General features: G+C 48.2%; 1 protein-coding gene across 5 annotated transcripts in view; it reads right to left on the minus strand.

Moving 5' to 3' along the window:
• Positions 1–467: 467 nt before the first annotated feature.
• CPLANE1 (ciliogenesis and planar polarity effector complex subunit 1) overlaps positions 468–15,624 on the minus strand; it is a 76,090-nt gene continuing 60,933 nt past the window's right edge. For 2 of the 5 annotated variants that reach the window (XM_073543956.1, XM_073543952.1), the window contains exons 32-52: positions 14,633–15,259; positions 13,477–13,577; positions 12,192–12,312; positions 11,548–11,605; positions 11,286–11,417; positions 10,834–10,917; positions 9,996–10,093; positions 9,572–9,728; positions 9,065–9,306; positions 8,758–8,845; positions 8,375–8,515; positions 7,346–7,376; positions 7,026–7,154; positions 6,797–6,956; positions 6,098–6,150; positions 5,810–5,962; positions 5,521–5,624; positions 5,204–5,284; positions 4,795–4,905; positions 2,171–2,325; positions 468–1,587 (exon numbers count right to left, since the gene is read on the minus strand). In XM_073543956.1, coding sequence (XP_073400057.1) covers positions 1,447–1,587; positions 2,171–2,325; positions 4,795–4,905; positions 5,204–5,284; positions 5,521–5,624; positions 5,810–5,962; positions 6,098–6,150; positions 6,797–6,956; positions 7,026–7,154; positions 7,346–7,376; positions 8,375–8,515; positions 8,758–8,845; positions 9,065–9,306; positions 9,572–9,728; positions 9,996–10,093; positions 10,834–10,917; positions 11,286–11,417; positions 11,548–11,605; positions 12,192–12,312; positions 13,477–13,577; positions 14,633–15,259 — 2,967 coding nt within the window. In that variant the 3' untranslated portion in view covers positions 468–1,446. The remainder of the gene's footprint in view (positions 1,588–2,170; positions 2,326–4,794; positions 4,906–5,203; positions 5,285–5,520; positions 5,625–5,809; positions 5,963–6,097; positions 6,151–6,796; positions 6,957–7,025; positions 7,155–7,345; positions 7,377–8,374; positions 8,516–8,757; positions 8,846–9,064; positions 9,307–9,571; positions 9,729–9,995; positions 10,094–10,833; positions 10,918–11,285; positions 11,418–11,547; positions 11,606–12,191; positions 12,313–13,476; positions 13,578–14,632; positions 15,260–15,624) is intronic. The other 3 variants (XM_073543953.1, XM_073543955.1, XM_073543954.1) reach the window with 3 other exon arrangements.

Consider the following 15,624-nt stretch of genomic DNA (forward strand, 5'->3'; position numbering starts at 1 on the left):
GCCAGGAGTGAGGAAGCACGCAGTCTGGTGGTAATGGGCATGGTACTCTGGCCTCACTGAGTTCGTTGCAAACCCTACATGCCCCCATCTTATACCGTCTTTCCATCCCGCATTGCTTCTAGACTTTGGCTTCCATATCCATGCTAACGCAGCTGAAATTTAAGGGTCTTTTTTTGATGCCGTTGTCAACACATGGCTGAAGACTCATCAGCCTCTATTTTCTAGGGTTTACAACAGGATGTCCCATTTCATGGATTTCTTTCTAGGATACTTTGTAATTCTGCTTTGGCTGCGCTATAGGAACGTCCCTATTAAAGCTTCTTTGCAGCATCTTCCCGAAAGTTTCTTTCCTGGAAAGTGTTTTTTTGCCTTTTGATCATCTCCATGGTGTCTGAACACATTCTTTTGTCCTCTTCTTCTCCATCAGAACAAGGTGGTTTCACAGCATGTGCCATCCTTCTTGCCAAATGTGTGTTTGACCTTCCATATCATCAAGGACATTCCCACCTCTTGGACATATTAGGGCCGACCTTTCCGTTACAGGAGCCTTTTGACTCTGAGAGGGTCACAAGGGCCCGTCAGCCACCATTTCCAAGTGGGTCGGGTCAGCTACTCGGCTATTGAGTGAGCATTCAAAGCCAAGGGTAGATCTCTGTCCTTTAGGGGTACCACTTCTACTAAGCGGACTCCTTGGTGGTCAAGCATCAGACCCCTATTTTTATGATCTGCAACACCTGTTCCTCTGTCCACATCTTTGTAAAATATTACCAGATTCACACTATGGTTTCTGCCTGTGCCATCTTGGGGCATAAGGTGCTGCTCGCTGTCAACTAGACAGTCCACATGGTCGGATTTTTCCTACCTTTTGAAACTGCTCTACGACGTAAAAAATTGGATTTTTGTTACGTAAAATCCCATGTTCATTTCTTTCGTCCTATCCTAGGGTCACTTCTGGTTGCTGGTGGGCAATGGTTTTCTTTCTTGGGCTCATGGTATGTTTTTTTCCTGGTTGGTATACCCCATCCAGCGCCAAGGTGTACACCCACCAATGTATTAAGCATTAAAAAAAAAAAAAAAGTGTTCCATTTATGGAAGTCAAACAACCAATCTGCTGTGTGACTCTGCCCCTAGGAAGACTATATTAAAGGGGCTTTATCCAGATAATGTCTGCAGGGACTAAGATTAGCCTAATAAGATAATACACAGTCTGTACAAGGTTCCGCTTCATTCTATTGTTACATCATCTGATAAATCTTCTAAAAACAAAATATAAATTAATCTATAATCTTTATAAAAAAAAAAATATAAAACTTTATAAAAGCTCATCGAACAGATAATCCTCATCGTTACAAAGTAAGGCAAAGACCACCGCAGGAGATGGAAGTGATGGCCGTCCGCGCACAAGAGCCGCCCTGTAACACGCCGGCCGCGGGAGGAAGAACACGACTAGGTTTCAGGGCTGCTGACGCCGGCCACCAGGTCTTCTATCGCCTTCCAGTCCAGCGTGCTGAGACTACTGCCAGTGCGCGCTGAAGAAACGTCCGGGTGATGGATCTGTAGATCTGCGTCTCCATTCATTAAAGACCCCTTGGAAGGGGGGGAAAAAAAAAAAAAAAAAAAGAGAGGGGATATTATTAAATCACATCATTATGGTCAGCATTTTTCTAAGATAAAACACAGGCTGGAGAATGGGGGAAGGATAAAGGATGGATGGGGGAAAGCTTCGGTCTCTGCTGACGGCCATCCTCGCAGAGCCGCTGGTATGGCTGGTGGCAGATTTATTCGCTGGCTCTATCACCGGACTGATCCCATATATTGCTGCAGATTCCATGCGCAGCCTACGGTGGGCTCCCAGATCAGGATTACAGGAGACCAGCGCCCACCCTGATATGTTAAAAAAAAAAAAAAAAAAAATCACATGGAAGAGCCAACACTTTTCTGCAGACGCAGTGGGTGACAGCACTCACTTATGGGTTACTTACAGGTTTTACATCAACCCTGTCAACCATTACTGCAGTCTGCACAGAGTGTAGAGTCCTCGTATGCCTGTAACTGCTGCACCTCGACAGCCGCTGACGCCTCACTATCTACAAGTGGCCTCTGTCTCCCTCCGCTGGTGGTTGTGGATATTACAGCCAGGTACAGATTGTAGGCACATGTTGGGTTGTACCTGGGACAGGATGGAGTTTCTGCTGCTGCTGCTGTTTAATATCCTGTTGATTTCATCAGGGATTTCCCAGGGGCTCACAATGTCCCTCTCGTAGTCTTCTTCAAGTTGGAATTCGTCAAACTGTGACAGGGGACTGGTTCCTTTAATGCTCTTATCTGTCCGGGGAATGCAACATAATGGAAATATTACACACAGAATGAGTGTAGAGGAACAGTAAAGATAAGTAATGTATGTACAGAGTTACATCCTGTATTATACTCCAGAGCTGCACTCACTATTCTGCTGGTGGTCACTGTGTACATACATTACATTACTGATCCTGAGTTACCTCATGTATTATATCTCAGATCCTGAGTTACCTCCTGTATTATACTCCAGAGCTACACTCACTATTCTGCTGGTGCACTCACTGTGTACATACATTACTGATCCTGAGTTACCTCCTGTATTATACCCCAGAGCTGCACTCACTATTCTGCTGGTGCAGTCACTGTGTACATACATTATATTACTGATCCTGAGTTACCTCCTGTATTATACTCCAGAGCTGCACTCACTATTCTGCTGGTGCAGTCACTGTGTACATACATTACTGATCCTGAGTTACCTCCTGTATTATACTCCAGAGCTGCACTCACTATTCTGCTGGTGCAGTCACTGTGTACATACATTACTGATCCTGAGTTACTTCCTGTATTATACCCCAGAGCTACACTCACGATTCTGCTGGTGCAGTCACTGTGTACATACATTATATTACTGATCCTGAGTTACCTCCTGTATTATACTCCAGAGCTGCACTCACTATTCTGCTGGTGCAGTCACTGTGTACATACATTACTGATCCTGAGTTACCTCCTGTATTATACTCCAGAGCTGCACTCACTATTCTGCTGGTGCAGTCACTGTGTACATACATTACTGATCCTGAGTTACTTCCTGTATTATACCCCAGAGCTACACTCACGATTCTGCTGGTGCAGTCACTGTGTACATACATTATATTACTGATCCTGAGTTACTTCCTGTATTATACCCCAGAGCTGCACTCACTATTCTGCTGGTGCAGTCACTGTGTACATACATTATATTACTGATCCTGAGTTACATCCTGTATTATACCCCAGAGCTGCACTCACTATTCTGCTGGTACAGTCACTGTGTACATACATTACATTACTGATCCTGAGTTACATCCTGTATTATACTCCAGAGCTGCACTCACTATTCTGCTGGTGCAGTCACTGTGTACATACATTACATTACTGATCCTGAGTTACTTCCTGTATTATACCCCAGAGCTACACTCACGATTCTGCTGGTACAGTCACTGTGTACATACATTACATTACTGATCCTGAGTTACATCCTGTATTATACTCCAGAGCTGCACTCACTATTCTGCTGGTGCAGTCACTGTGTACATACATTATATTACTGATCCTGAGTTACTTCATGTATTATACCCCAGAGCTACACTCACGATTCTGCTGGTGCAGTCACTGTGTACATACATTACATTACTGATCCTGAGTTACCTCCTGTATTATACCCCAGAGCTGCACTCACTATTCTGCTGGTGCAGTCACTGTGTACATACATTATATTACTGATCCTGAGTTACCTCCTGTATTATACCCCAGAGCTGCACTCACTATTCTGCTGGTGCAGTCACTGTGTACATACATTATATTACTGATCCTGAGTTACATCCTGTATTATACCCCAGAGCTGCACTCACTATTCTGCTGGTGCAGTCACTGTGTACATACATTACATTACTGATCCTGAGTTACATCCTGTATTATACTCCAGAGCTGCACTCACTATTCTGCTGGTGCAGTCACTGTGTACATACATTACATTACGGATCCTGAGTTACATCCTGTATTATACTCCAGAGCTGCACTCACTATTCTGCTGGTGCAGTCACTGTGTACATACATTACATTACTGATCCTGAGTTACCTCCTGTATTATACCCCAGAGCTGCACTCACTATTCTGCTGGTGCAGTCACTGTGTACATACATTATATTACTGATCCTGAGTTACATCCTGTATTATACCCCAGAGCTGCACTCACTATTCTGCTGGTGCAGTCACTGTGTACATACATTACATTACTGATCCTGAGTTACATCCTGTATTATACCCCAGAGCTGCACTCACTATTCTGCTGGTGCAGTCACTGTGTACATACATTACATTACTGATCCTGAGTTACATCCTGTATTATACTCCAGAGCTGCACTCACTATTCTGCTGGTGCAGTCACTGTGTACATACATTACATTACGGATCCTGAGTTACATCCTGTATTATACTCCAGAGCTGCACTCACTATTCTGCTGGTGCAGTCACTGTGTACATACATTACATTACGGATCCTGAGTTACATCCTGTATTATACCCCAGAGCTGCACTCACTATTCTGCTGGTGCAGTCACTATTCTGCTGGTGCAGTCACTGTGTACATACATTACATTACTGATCCTGAGTTACCTCCTGTATTATACCCCAGAGCTGCAGTCACTATTCTGCTGGTGCAGTCACTGTGTACATACACTAGTTGCACTGTAGATATTACTAATTGCAGTATGCAGTTTCTTTATTAACTCTTACCTTGTCTGGACATTTGCTTTGTGTTTTTACTGTGTACATTTAACCTGTTCCTGGCTGCCAGCATTCCCCGGCGTGTGATTTGGGACAGGCGGTCCCCAGGCAGGGACGGATCTAGGCAGAATTATAACACTGTGAAGCGTACGAGCACTGCGTGATCATTTAAAGGGGTATTCTAAAATATTTAATAAACTGGGGGTCTCTAGCTCTGGTGACTGGTGGGGTTTCCCTAACAATTTTCATCTATCACCCATTTAATAAGTGCCACAAGTTTCTGGTTGGAGTGGCCCCGTAAATCTGCAATGACAATCTCCTGCTGGGTCACCAAAATCTTGTGAAAAGACACGACCCTTGGAGATGTAGCAGGCCACATAAGAGTCCTCCTGGTGGTCTTCACGCCTGCATCTCTTACCGTATCTCCTGTGGACGGCGTAGCTGGGCGTCCGGAGTTTGGGTTCCCAGTTGCTCTTCGGAAGCACAAAGGTCGCGGTTCCTGTGAGAAGAGAACATGGCAGCTCTGAAGGTAGATACACAGAAGATGCTGCTCCCTCCACCCATCCTGATAACGCTTGTTGTGGCCGGAGCTCCACCGACTGTGTACAGGACTAACCGCTGTGCCAGACCACCGCACAGCAGGGTCCCAGTGCGGAGACCCCACAACTGACAGTAGGTGGACAGTGAGTAACCCCAATGCAACCTGCAGCTTCACCCATGTGCTGATCACCCTACCCCGTATCTGTGGCCGTGCCGGGGACAACGTGCTCCTTGTCTGTGATCTTTCACCTCTGGAGGACGATCTACGCTTTTCTTTGTCGGCAGACGCGCCACGAGCTCTGGAACAACAATGAGGCGATCACTGCAAATATCTGCCCTCCTCCAACCCTGCGAGCGATGACCCTGTACGGCCTTGTGAACAGCAGGCAGACATACGGGTCGTCAAGAGTCCTTACCACAAAATAGAAAGTGACACCTTGCAAAGGAAAATTGTTAGAGGTGCAAGTTTTTGGAGGTAATTTACCCTTTTGGAGAAGCCGAATGTCTTAAGGGGGCTTGTCGGGGTGCGCTGGGCTGGGAACCGGCAGAGGGAATTTGTTTGGCTTCTGATAACATCTCCTGCATGAGGCCGATGGCATCGGACACCCGATGACTGTGATGCTCCAAAAGCAGAGTCCTACAAGACAGATGTAAATATATAGAGGACCCCCGGGGGGAAGGTGGGGACACAGTCCCTGTCAGACACCAAGTTCACATCCAGGCTGCACAATGCCGGGAGCCTCTAGAGTCTGGAAATAAATGCCGGACTTACCGATCTCGCTCGTCCTTCACGTGCCGCATTTCTCGGATTGCTCTTGACGTGTTCTAAGCGAAGGAGGTGGAGAAAAACCCAAGTGAAAAGAGATGTAATGAAACCGAGTCCTAAGCTTTAGACTATATGTTGTCTGAACAGGCGGGAGTGACAGGCCGGGGGGGACCGAGAGCGACAGGCCGGGGGGGACCGAGAGCGACAGGCCGGGGGGGACCGAGAGCGACAGGCCGGGGGGGACCGAGAGCGACAGGCCGGGGGGGACCGAGAGCGACAGGCCGGGGGGGACCGAGAGCGACAGGCCGGGGGGGACCGAGAGCGACAGGCCGGGGGGGACCGAGAGCGATCAGCGACACTATCACGAGTGATGCTACATGTATAATGTTACTTGTGGACCCCTTATACACTGGTCAAATGCTGAAGCCTTAGTTTTTCCTTAGGACTGTAGAAAGTGCAACTGCAGTGAGACCCCCAACTACTGCTGTAGTTCCCCACAATGGAGCAGCAGTTCTCCTCCGTCTCGCTGACTCTGGGGCTTATTGTGCCCTTGTAGACCGTGCATGCTGCTGCCGTGAAATGTGCAAAGCTCCGAGGAGTCTGCGAAACTAACCCAACCCATTCACCAATCATTGATACTGAGGAAGCAGACGAGGCGAGTGGCAGCTGGTGGACAACAAGTCCCAGAATGATCAATGCACATACTGCAGTATTCAGCGACTGGAAGGGTTTGTGCTCCTTCTCCCTGAGCTCCCGCAGCCTCCTCCGGTGATCGGCCAGACGCTCCTTCTGCTTCTTCTTCATCCAGCGCAGCAGATCTGCCCGCTCCCTCGGAGTTCTCCTCGAGGTCCCCGAGGGCTTCGCCCTGTGAAGATAAAGATGTATTGTGGCCGTGATCATTGTATGGAGGGGATCACTACTGACGTGTACAAACCTGGAGAGGTTGTCCGCCTGCGCCGGCGTCAGGCCGAGGTCAGAAGCAGAGACCCCTCCAGCCATCAGATCCCCCAGAATATCAGCGATATCACTAAGGCCGCTCATCTGAAGAGCATCCTGGAAAACGCTGCAGGAAAAAACTCACAGGATGAAGAAAGTCCTAGCGTGGAGAGCGTGGGAGGATGCGAGGAAGCGCAAAGGAGAGAAACCTGACGACTCTCCAGACTAAATCCGGTCCTGAGCAGAAATCTGCTCTAACACAAAATCCACTAAGTGTGAACGTCGGCTTATAATAATGCAGTGCGCCGCGCTCCTTACCTGGGATCCGTCTCCTCGGAGCATCCGAGAGCTGAAACAAGAGGAGACGTCACATGAGGACGGCGCAGTGACAACGCGCCACGTCTGTTCCCAGCGCTCGGCCCTCACTTGCCGGGTAACCCGGGAAGCACAACCATTTCTCACCGACGCTTCGTACCGGGTCACCTGAGGCGACACTGACAATGGGGAACCCGAGAGGAGCGCCGCACGCAGGATATTAGACTCTGAGGACAACATTTCCTTCTCAAGTTTAATTAACCCCACAAAGACACGGACGATTTTGACTTTCCAAAAACTTTTTTTTTTTTTTTTTTTTGGTTCTGACTCTCAGTAAATCATTTTTGTATTTTTCTATAGCTCTATGGGGAGGATCAGTTTTTTTTTGCTGATGACTTGTATTTTTCAATGTTCTTATTTATTTTTTTGTACTAATTTTGCGATGTTTTCCTTTTGGAATAAATAACTTTTCACTATTGGTCTAAGATTCCAAGGTCCCCAATATACGTAGGTTTTTTTTTTACACCTAATGATGTTTATTCAATGAATGCTATTTTGATGGAAACGACACATTATCACTTTTATGCGTTGCGCTTTTGTGTTTTAAAAAAAAAAAAAAGTTTTAAGAAAGTTTTATAAACTTCCCATGATAAGAAATAATCTGAGAAGGGGGGGGGGGAATGTGAGAAGGGGGGGGGGGGGGATCTTTTTGACGGTCGCTTGCTGCCATATTCAATCGTCTGACCTTGCAACCACTCACTAAGGGTTAACCGGCAGAGATCAGACCATTGTAGGAAGAGACCGGCTCTCGATCTCAGCCACGGACGTCACTTTTGAGTCCGAGACATTCCTACGGTATACATATATGCAACCGATCTACATACCCAAATAATAACGACCCCCTCTGACATCTTTTGGCGGTCAATCAGGTCTTAGTATCCATGACTGAGCTTCAATCTATCCAGGGGGCAAACGCGCGCAGAGACGGAGGTATCACATGCCCCACTACATTATTAGACCGGAACCATGTACCTGTGGCGAGTTCTCCGTCCCAACTGGAAAATATTAAGTCCTCCAGGGGGCGCTCACGTGAGCCGATACCCGCAGGACTGGTTCGGCTGTATTCCTCTTCCTCGTTCAGGTCTCCCAATGGACGATCATGTAACGGGAACACTAAAAATATTATCAGAGAAGAGAGAAGTCGTGTGCTGCCAGGTATTCACACACAGGCGCGTCCTTTATGAAATGTGCGTCCGCCCCCCCCCCAGACAGAATATGATTAATACTAGCTGCCGATTGGCTCATCCCAGGTCCCGGCTCTACGTTCCCATATAGTCACAATGTTCACTTTGAGGGCAGGTAACGTCGTTCTACGGCTCAGAACAGTTCTGGGTAACATAGCAGTAGCGCGGTACCTCTCTGTGGGGCTGCAGCTCTTCTAGGGGGGACGTCCATGGGCTCCGGCTCGGCTGCAGACGTCAGGGTCTCTAAAGTGTTCACCAACTGCAATGGAAGGGGATATTAATTTACCATTATTATCTCACCAGGAGTCGTCTTTCATTTACACCCTGGACAGGGAGCGGCGCTGCCACATGCAGGGTCAGTAGCAGAGGGAACCACTTCATGTCAGGCAGAAAGCTGCCACCTATAGGCAGTGGGAGGAAGTTCTCTTCCATCTGTAAACTGATTTCCCCAGAAACCATTTCTCTAAACCTGGCTTACCAGTCTGGTGTTGGCAAAGTCCTGCTCCATGCCGTCCGCCATGTTTTGCAGCGCTTGCAGCTGGACGTCCATCTCCTTCAGTCTGGAAACAGCCTCGTTACGCTTTACACGAGGGGTCCGCACCGCGAGGGGAGCGCGATCACTGCTAGGGGCAGATATCAAGTCTGCAGCTAGAACATGATGGGTGACCCCGTCCACAGCACCGGGACCCCCGTCACCCAATTGTGGCCCCTCCGGTATATCTGGTGAGAAGATCACAAGGAAAAAGTTATTAAAATTTTTTTAGCTTTTTGCTTCCCAATTCTCGTAAGATCTCTGCTTGCTGTAAGATGGTGAGAAAATTCTCATTTATATCCAAAAGGCAGAAAATAAAAATGGTTCTTACAGCTGAGGGTTTGTTACAATGTATCAGTGCAGATGGAACCATATCAGTCAGCTTACACTGCGTCTGACTGTAAACGTGGACTGCTGGCAAGCGGACATATTACAAATGGTGAGAAATTGTACCAGTTGTGCAGGGACCTGTGTGCTGGATGCGCTCCGGAGCGTGCACGTTGGTGACGGACGCCGCCAGGTGATGGAGCTCAGCTGAAGATGGAACATCCGGATCAGTGAAGTCTGAAAAACGCTCCGGAAATTCTCCCACATCTCCATTATGGAGGATCTGTAATAAAAGAAGGAATAAAACGAACATCTCCGATCTCCACACAACCAGGAGGACCCAGATAATGGCCTGGAGGTCCGTGCACTACGCTGCTACAGGGGATACTCTGCCTCCTGCCTGCACTGTAGAGCTGATCGGGGGGCCGCGAAGACCCTACAGTTTCCTGCTCCTTCCGAGCCCCCAGCGATCACAGCAGCGACACCGACGATTCTCATAAACAGAAGACGACGGCCACACATTGTGCCAAATACTCGGAGAACTTCTTACACGGCTCGGCGGCTTCTCCGGTGGGTGATTATGCGGCTGCTGTAGATTTAGGAATAACTCCGGAGGCATCTGCTCCTGCACGTCGGGGGGCAGCGCTTCTGTGTAAAGAGGAGAATGGAGAAACATCAGCAAAAAGACCAAAAACTTTTAGTTCATTTTCAGGCACATGTTTTGTATTGATTAATGGTTAAAAGGGTTTTTTTTCCCCCATCTCTGCTTCTGAGTGAAAAAAAGAATTCCCTGAGAATAGGTGATCATCAGACGGCTGTGCCCAAGCAGAAGACAGATTATTATATTATTGTACCATCCACGGAGAGGTGGTGGCATCCAATAAAGAATGGCAAAGGTTAAACATTAAAGGGGCTCTCCACCGCTGCTCACTTCTGCAGGTAATGTGCACTGCTATAAAAGCACACGTGCGATGCGGCGCCTCCCGATCGAGCGCACGTGCGATGCGATGCCTCCCGATCGGGCGCACGTGCGATGCGACGCCTCCCGATCGAGCGTGTGTCACACGTTATCTGTACAAATAATGTCGCATTCACCCTTCCTGAGCGAGGACCATGATGGACGGCAAACAACCAGCAGCTATTCCTCCCCACACACGTGCACGCTCAGTTCAGCAGAGCGACCATGTACCACCGACAGGAAGTGTGCCATAAGCCACGGCCTCAACCTCTGGTGGTGACTTATTATCCAGGTGAAGAAAAAAAAAAAAGTTTCTAAATGAAGCATTGCCGGATATTTCTTTCCCCGTTCACCAGCACAAGAGATAATCAGATAATCTGCAGAGATGGCACGGTGCCGATGCACGGAAGAAGAAAGGCAGTGAGCAAACCTGGAGCCGGAGGAACGGCAGTCGAGCCGCGATGAGGAAAGTCTTCCAACTCCACCGAACATTGGTCTGGGAGATGTTTGGCTGCTGCAGCGAGAGATGAGAAGAAAGAGCAACGCAAGATCAGGGGCGAGGAAAGATCCCGCAATGTCTGACCATTCATTAACAAGCAGCTCCCAATGTACAGAACTTCAGAAACTTCTGAGAAGTCCAACACCCGCCTTCCTCACAGATCTGCAGCTGCCGGATGAAGCTCAATACTCGGTAGTGGCCTCGGCGTGGTGCAGAGCGCGGGTCTGGTTCCATACACTGTGTATATACAGAGCTGATAACAGCTGATCGGTGGGTGGTCAGGTGTCAGACCCCCAAAAATCCGATACTGGTGACCAATCCCAAGAATAGATCATCAATATCTAAAGTCCTGGACATCCCCTTTAAGTAAACCTCAGTATTACCAGAATACGTGTTGGTGCTCGCATCCCGAATATCCGGTGGTCTCTTCATTGTAGAAGCTAGAAAGTGTAATTCCGCCACAGAAGAGATGGGGGTCTCAGGGATTTCATGAGACAACATGGAGTCAAAGGAGCCTGAAAAAAAGAAGAAAAAGGTCAAATCTGCCATTACTGCGCCCACTGCCGGCAGCTCGCTGCGGAGGGAGGCGGATGTCCGGAGTGCGAGCAGAAGCTACAGTCACACACTGAGGGGGACGACACGCACCCAACGGGATCACAAAATCGTTTCCATCTTCGGGATCCGACTTGTCACGATGTACAATCTGGGGGGCCAAACAAAGAGTTAAAGGGGCATTATACTAATAAGGAAAAGGAGAGAAATCAGCAAATACTCTAGAAATTTAATAACGTACAAGGAACCTTAATATTGGTGATCTATCAGTGGGGTCCGACAGTTGGCACCCTGACCATTCGGCAGATTTAAGGGACTGGAGACCACGAAACTGGAACTCCATATTTTGCGTTGTAGCCAGATATAGCTGCAGTACCCATCTTGACCACCACACAATGTATGGCACTGTGCCAGCTCCACAACCTCCTCGATCAGTTGATCAAGGGGAGTGAAAACGCAACAACTGCTCCTTTTTCATACAGAGAGAGTTTGTTTTTTTCCTCTCTATTCTTCTTTCACGAGCTGTAGATTTTTTTATTTTTTTAAATTTCGGTCCACATAGGCCGGTAATGAGGGTTTGCTTTTACGGCGACAAAAACCTCGTAGATTTTCTTTTATATAAATATTTTTATCAACTAAAAGTTGAGGTTTTTATTAAAAAGAAAATCTGTTTCCATTTTTTTTTTTATTATTATTTAATCCCCCGTAAATGAAAACAGACAATCCCGCCAGAATACCTCGGGGCGTGTCACCTCATCAAGGTTGTTAGAAGCGATGATAGAGTCGTCTGGACGGAAGCTAACTGACACTTTCTTCTCCTTCTTCTCATTTTTTTCCTTTAAAGTGCGTCTATTCTTTCTAAAGTAAAAAATAAAAACATTTATTTAACGGGGATAGCAGCTTTGGTAAGCAGATCACAAAGAGACGCCTAGTGATCAGTACTAATCACTTTCCCTGCAGCGCCTCCAGAGGAGAAATAAAGTATTACACTGAGTCCATTTAGATCAGTGGACTTATTTTGCTTTGGGAGGCCTTAATTGTGTAATGTCTCATTACCCCTGCGGGGGCGCTGCAGGGAAACTGAACTGATGCTAGGTTTCTCTATAGAGTACACACGACCACTGAACGTCCTGCAGGGAAATATTCTAAGAGCAGTGTATTGACTAGCCAATGTTTAAACAAAAAGCCTCAAAGATCCCACCCTGACATGATTTGTCTTCAAAGACTCCAGCCCAACCTGGCCCATCTCTACTGCAAAGACCCCCAACCCGACCTGTAAAAACACAGCATAGCCCGAACTGGTCTTACAAAAACACAGAGCAGCATGACCCAACCTCAAAGGTCGAACGAAGCCCGACCTGGCCCAACCTCAAAGACCACAGCCTGATTAGGCCTAACCTTCAACCTACAACACTCCAACTCGACCCAACCTCAAAGACCCCAGCCCAACTTCAAACAACTCAGCACAGTCCGTACTCAAAGACCCCAGTCTGATCCAACCACAAAGACCTAAGCCCGGCTTAACTCAATATTGAAGACCCCAGCCAAGCCTACCTCAACTTCAAAGATCTCAGCCCGATCCAACCTCAAAGACCCTAGCATGAACCAACCAACCCAACCTCAGAGACCACAGTCCAGCCCAACTTCGAACACCCCAGTCTGGTCCATCCTCAAAGACAAAAGTCAGAGGAAACCACAAAGTCCCAAACTTGACCTAACTCAACCTCAAAGACCCCAATCTGACCCAGCCACAAAGACGCCAACCCAACCTAACAACCTCAAAGACCTCAGCCCAGCCCTGATCTCAAATACCCCAGCCCAGACCAACATCAAACCCTCACCTACAGAGTAGCTGTGGTCCAGAATGTCCTACAGATCTGACACCCCATGGATGATAAATGCCTGCACACTTCCTATATTGGAGCACTGGCATTGGTGCGTGCTCTAGTCTGGGTATATATGTGCACACCGGAGCCGGTCCAGACTGTGGAGGAGGCGTCCGACTACTGTACGATCTCTAACCTTTTGATACTGTCCCCCGAATCATCAGACTGGATGATGTTTGCTCTCAGCCGCTGGTGATTTTCTTCTGTAACTCCGAGATCTTGTCTCTGGGCATCGGTCTAAAAATATCATTGATCCCAAAAATATTATATTTAGACTGGTCCTAAATCAGGTTCTCGGATGATCAATATGGAAGTCAAAGGGGTTGTCAACGATTAAAAATAAAAGTTTTTTTTTTTTTTAGATGCAGCGCCTCTCCTGTCCACAGGTGGGATTTGGTATTGCAACATATTGGTACCAAAATGCAATTCAACCTATGGACAAGACAGACGCTGTTTCTGGAATCAAACTTTTCTTTCTGATCCCAGACAATCCCTTTTATACCTCAACAACCAAGTATGTAGAAAGAAGAGCATAGAGAGCTCGGAGCAGAAAAGACTCATAATATGGCACTGACTGCAGCACTGCCTGTATACAGAGATACATGATAAGATTCTGTCTGTAGTTACCACTAGGGGGAGCTCCCTGTATACAGAGATACATGATAATATCCTGTCTGCAGCCACCACTAGGGGGAGCTCCCTTTATACAGATACATGATAAGATCCTGTCTGCAGCCACCACTAGGGGGAGCTCCCTTTATACAGATACATGATAAGATCCTGTCTGCAGCCACCACTAGGGGGAGCTCCCTGTATACAGAGATACATGATAAGATTCTGTCTGCAGCCACCACTAGGGGGAGCTCCCTGTATACAGAGATACATGATAACATCCTGTCTGCAGCCACCACTAGGGGGAGCTCCCTGTATACAGAGATACATGATAACATCCTGTCTGCAGCCACCACTAGGGGGCGCTCCCTGTATACAGAGATGCATGATAAGATCCTGTCGGCAGTCACCACTAGGGGGAGCTCCTGTATACAGAGATACATGATAAGATCGTGTCTGCAGTCACCACTAGGGGGAGCTCCCTGTATAGAGATACATGATAAGATCCTGTCTTCAGCCACCACTAGGGGGAGCTCCCTGTATAGAGATACATGATAAGATCCTGTCTTCAGCCACCACTAGGGGGAGCTCCCTGTGTACAGAGACATTTATTGCTCTGCTGGAGGACATTGGGGACACTATGTCCTGCCTCTCGCCTTATAGCAGAGATACCCCCTTACCTGCACCTGCCGCGGTATGTTGTTCTTCAGCCACATAAGCTTGGACAGATCGGGAACATCTTTGGGGAGACGTAATAACATTGGGGCGCAGCGGCCGGGATTCTGCGCTGGAGGGGTATAGAGCACTGGATCTGAGCGCAGGTGGAGCAGATGGATTCCCGTTTTGTTCTGTTCACTCCAGAAAAGACTGATCTGCGGTTGTTGGTGACTGTGGCCGGCGCTCTGTGACGTGGACGGAGGAGCTGGGGGTCTTCTGCTCACAGATTCCGCCCATTTCTGGGTTTTCTGTGTTTTGATGGGCTCACTGGCACCACTGATACCTGGAGGCTGGGTCAGATGAGAGGGCACAGGGGTGGGCATCCTCAGGGCAGCGCTCGCAGATGCCCATGCTTCTCTCACTGGGGGTCTTATGTTCAATGGTAGGAACTGGGGGTCTGACTGCAGTCTGAGCAGCGGAAATCCACTGGGGTTATTCATGACCGGAGGCCTGATGAGCGTCGGAGTCATCTGTGGTCCTGATGGGGCAGTTACTAGGGGCAGACGGTGGGGCGGAACGATGCTTAATAACCCCAACCTCACTGGGATCTTTGCTCCATCGCTGGGGGGGATGCGAAGCTCCGGAAGTTTCTGCACAGAGAACAAGAGCAAGACAGTCAGCAAGAGCTTCAAAACCCGGTCTCAGCCTACCGCAAAGACCCAGGCTCCGCCCACTGGGACCTCAAAGAACCCAACTCTGCCCACCAAGAACCTGACACTGACCATCGTGATTGCAAAGACCCCAGACCCTGCCCACTGCAACCACAAGGACCAAAGCCCTGCAAAGACCACGGGCCACCGAAACACCACGACTCTCCTTCCCATCAAGACCTCAAAGACACCTACCTTGTCCACCGCAACGAACCAACCTCAGCTCACCGCAATGATCCCTCCACGACCTTAAAAGCCCTGGCCAGGCCCATCATGATCTTACGGACCCCAGAGAGCCCTGACCG

This window comes from Dendrobates tinctorius, unplaced genomic scaffold (genome assembly GCF_039654945.1).
Source record: "Dendrobates tinctorius isolate UK_male_01 unplaced genomic scaffold, ASM3965494v1 ptg000135l, whole genome shotgun sequence".
NCBI lineage: Eukaryota > Metazoa > Chordata > Amphibia > Anura > Dendrobatidae > Dendrobates > Dendrobates tinctorius.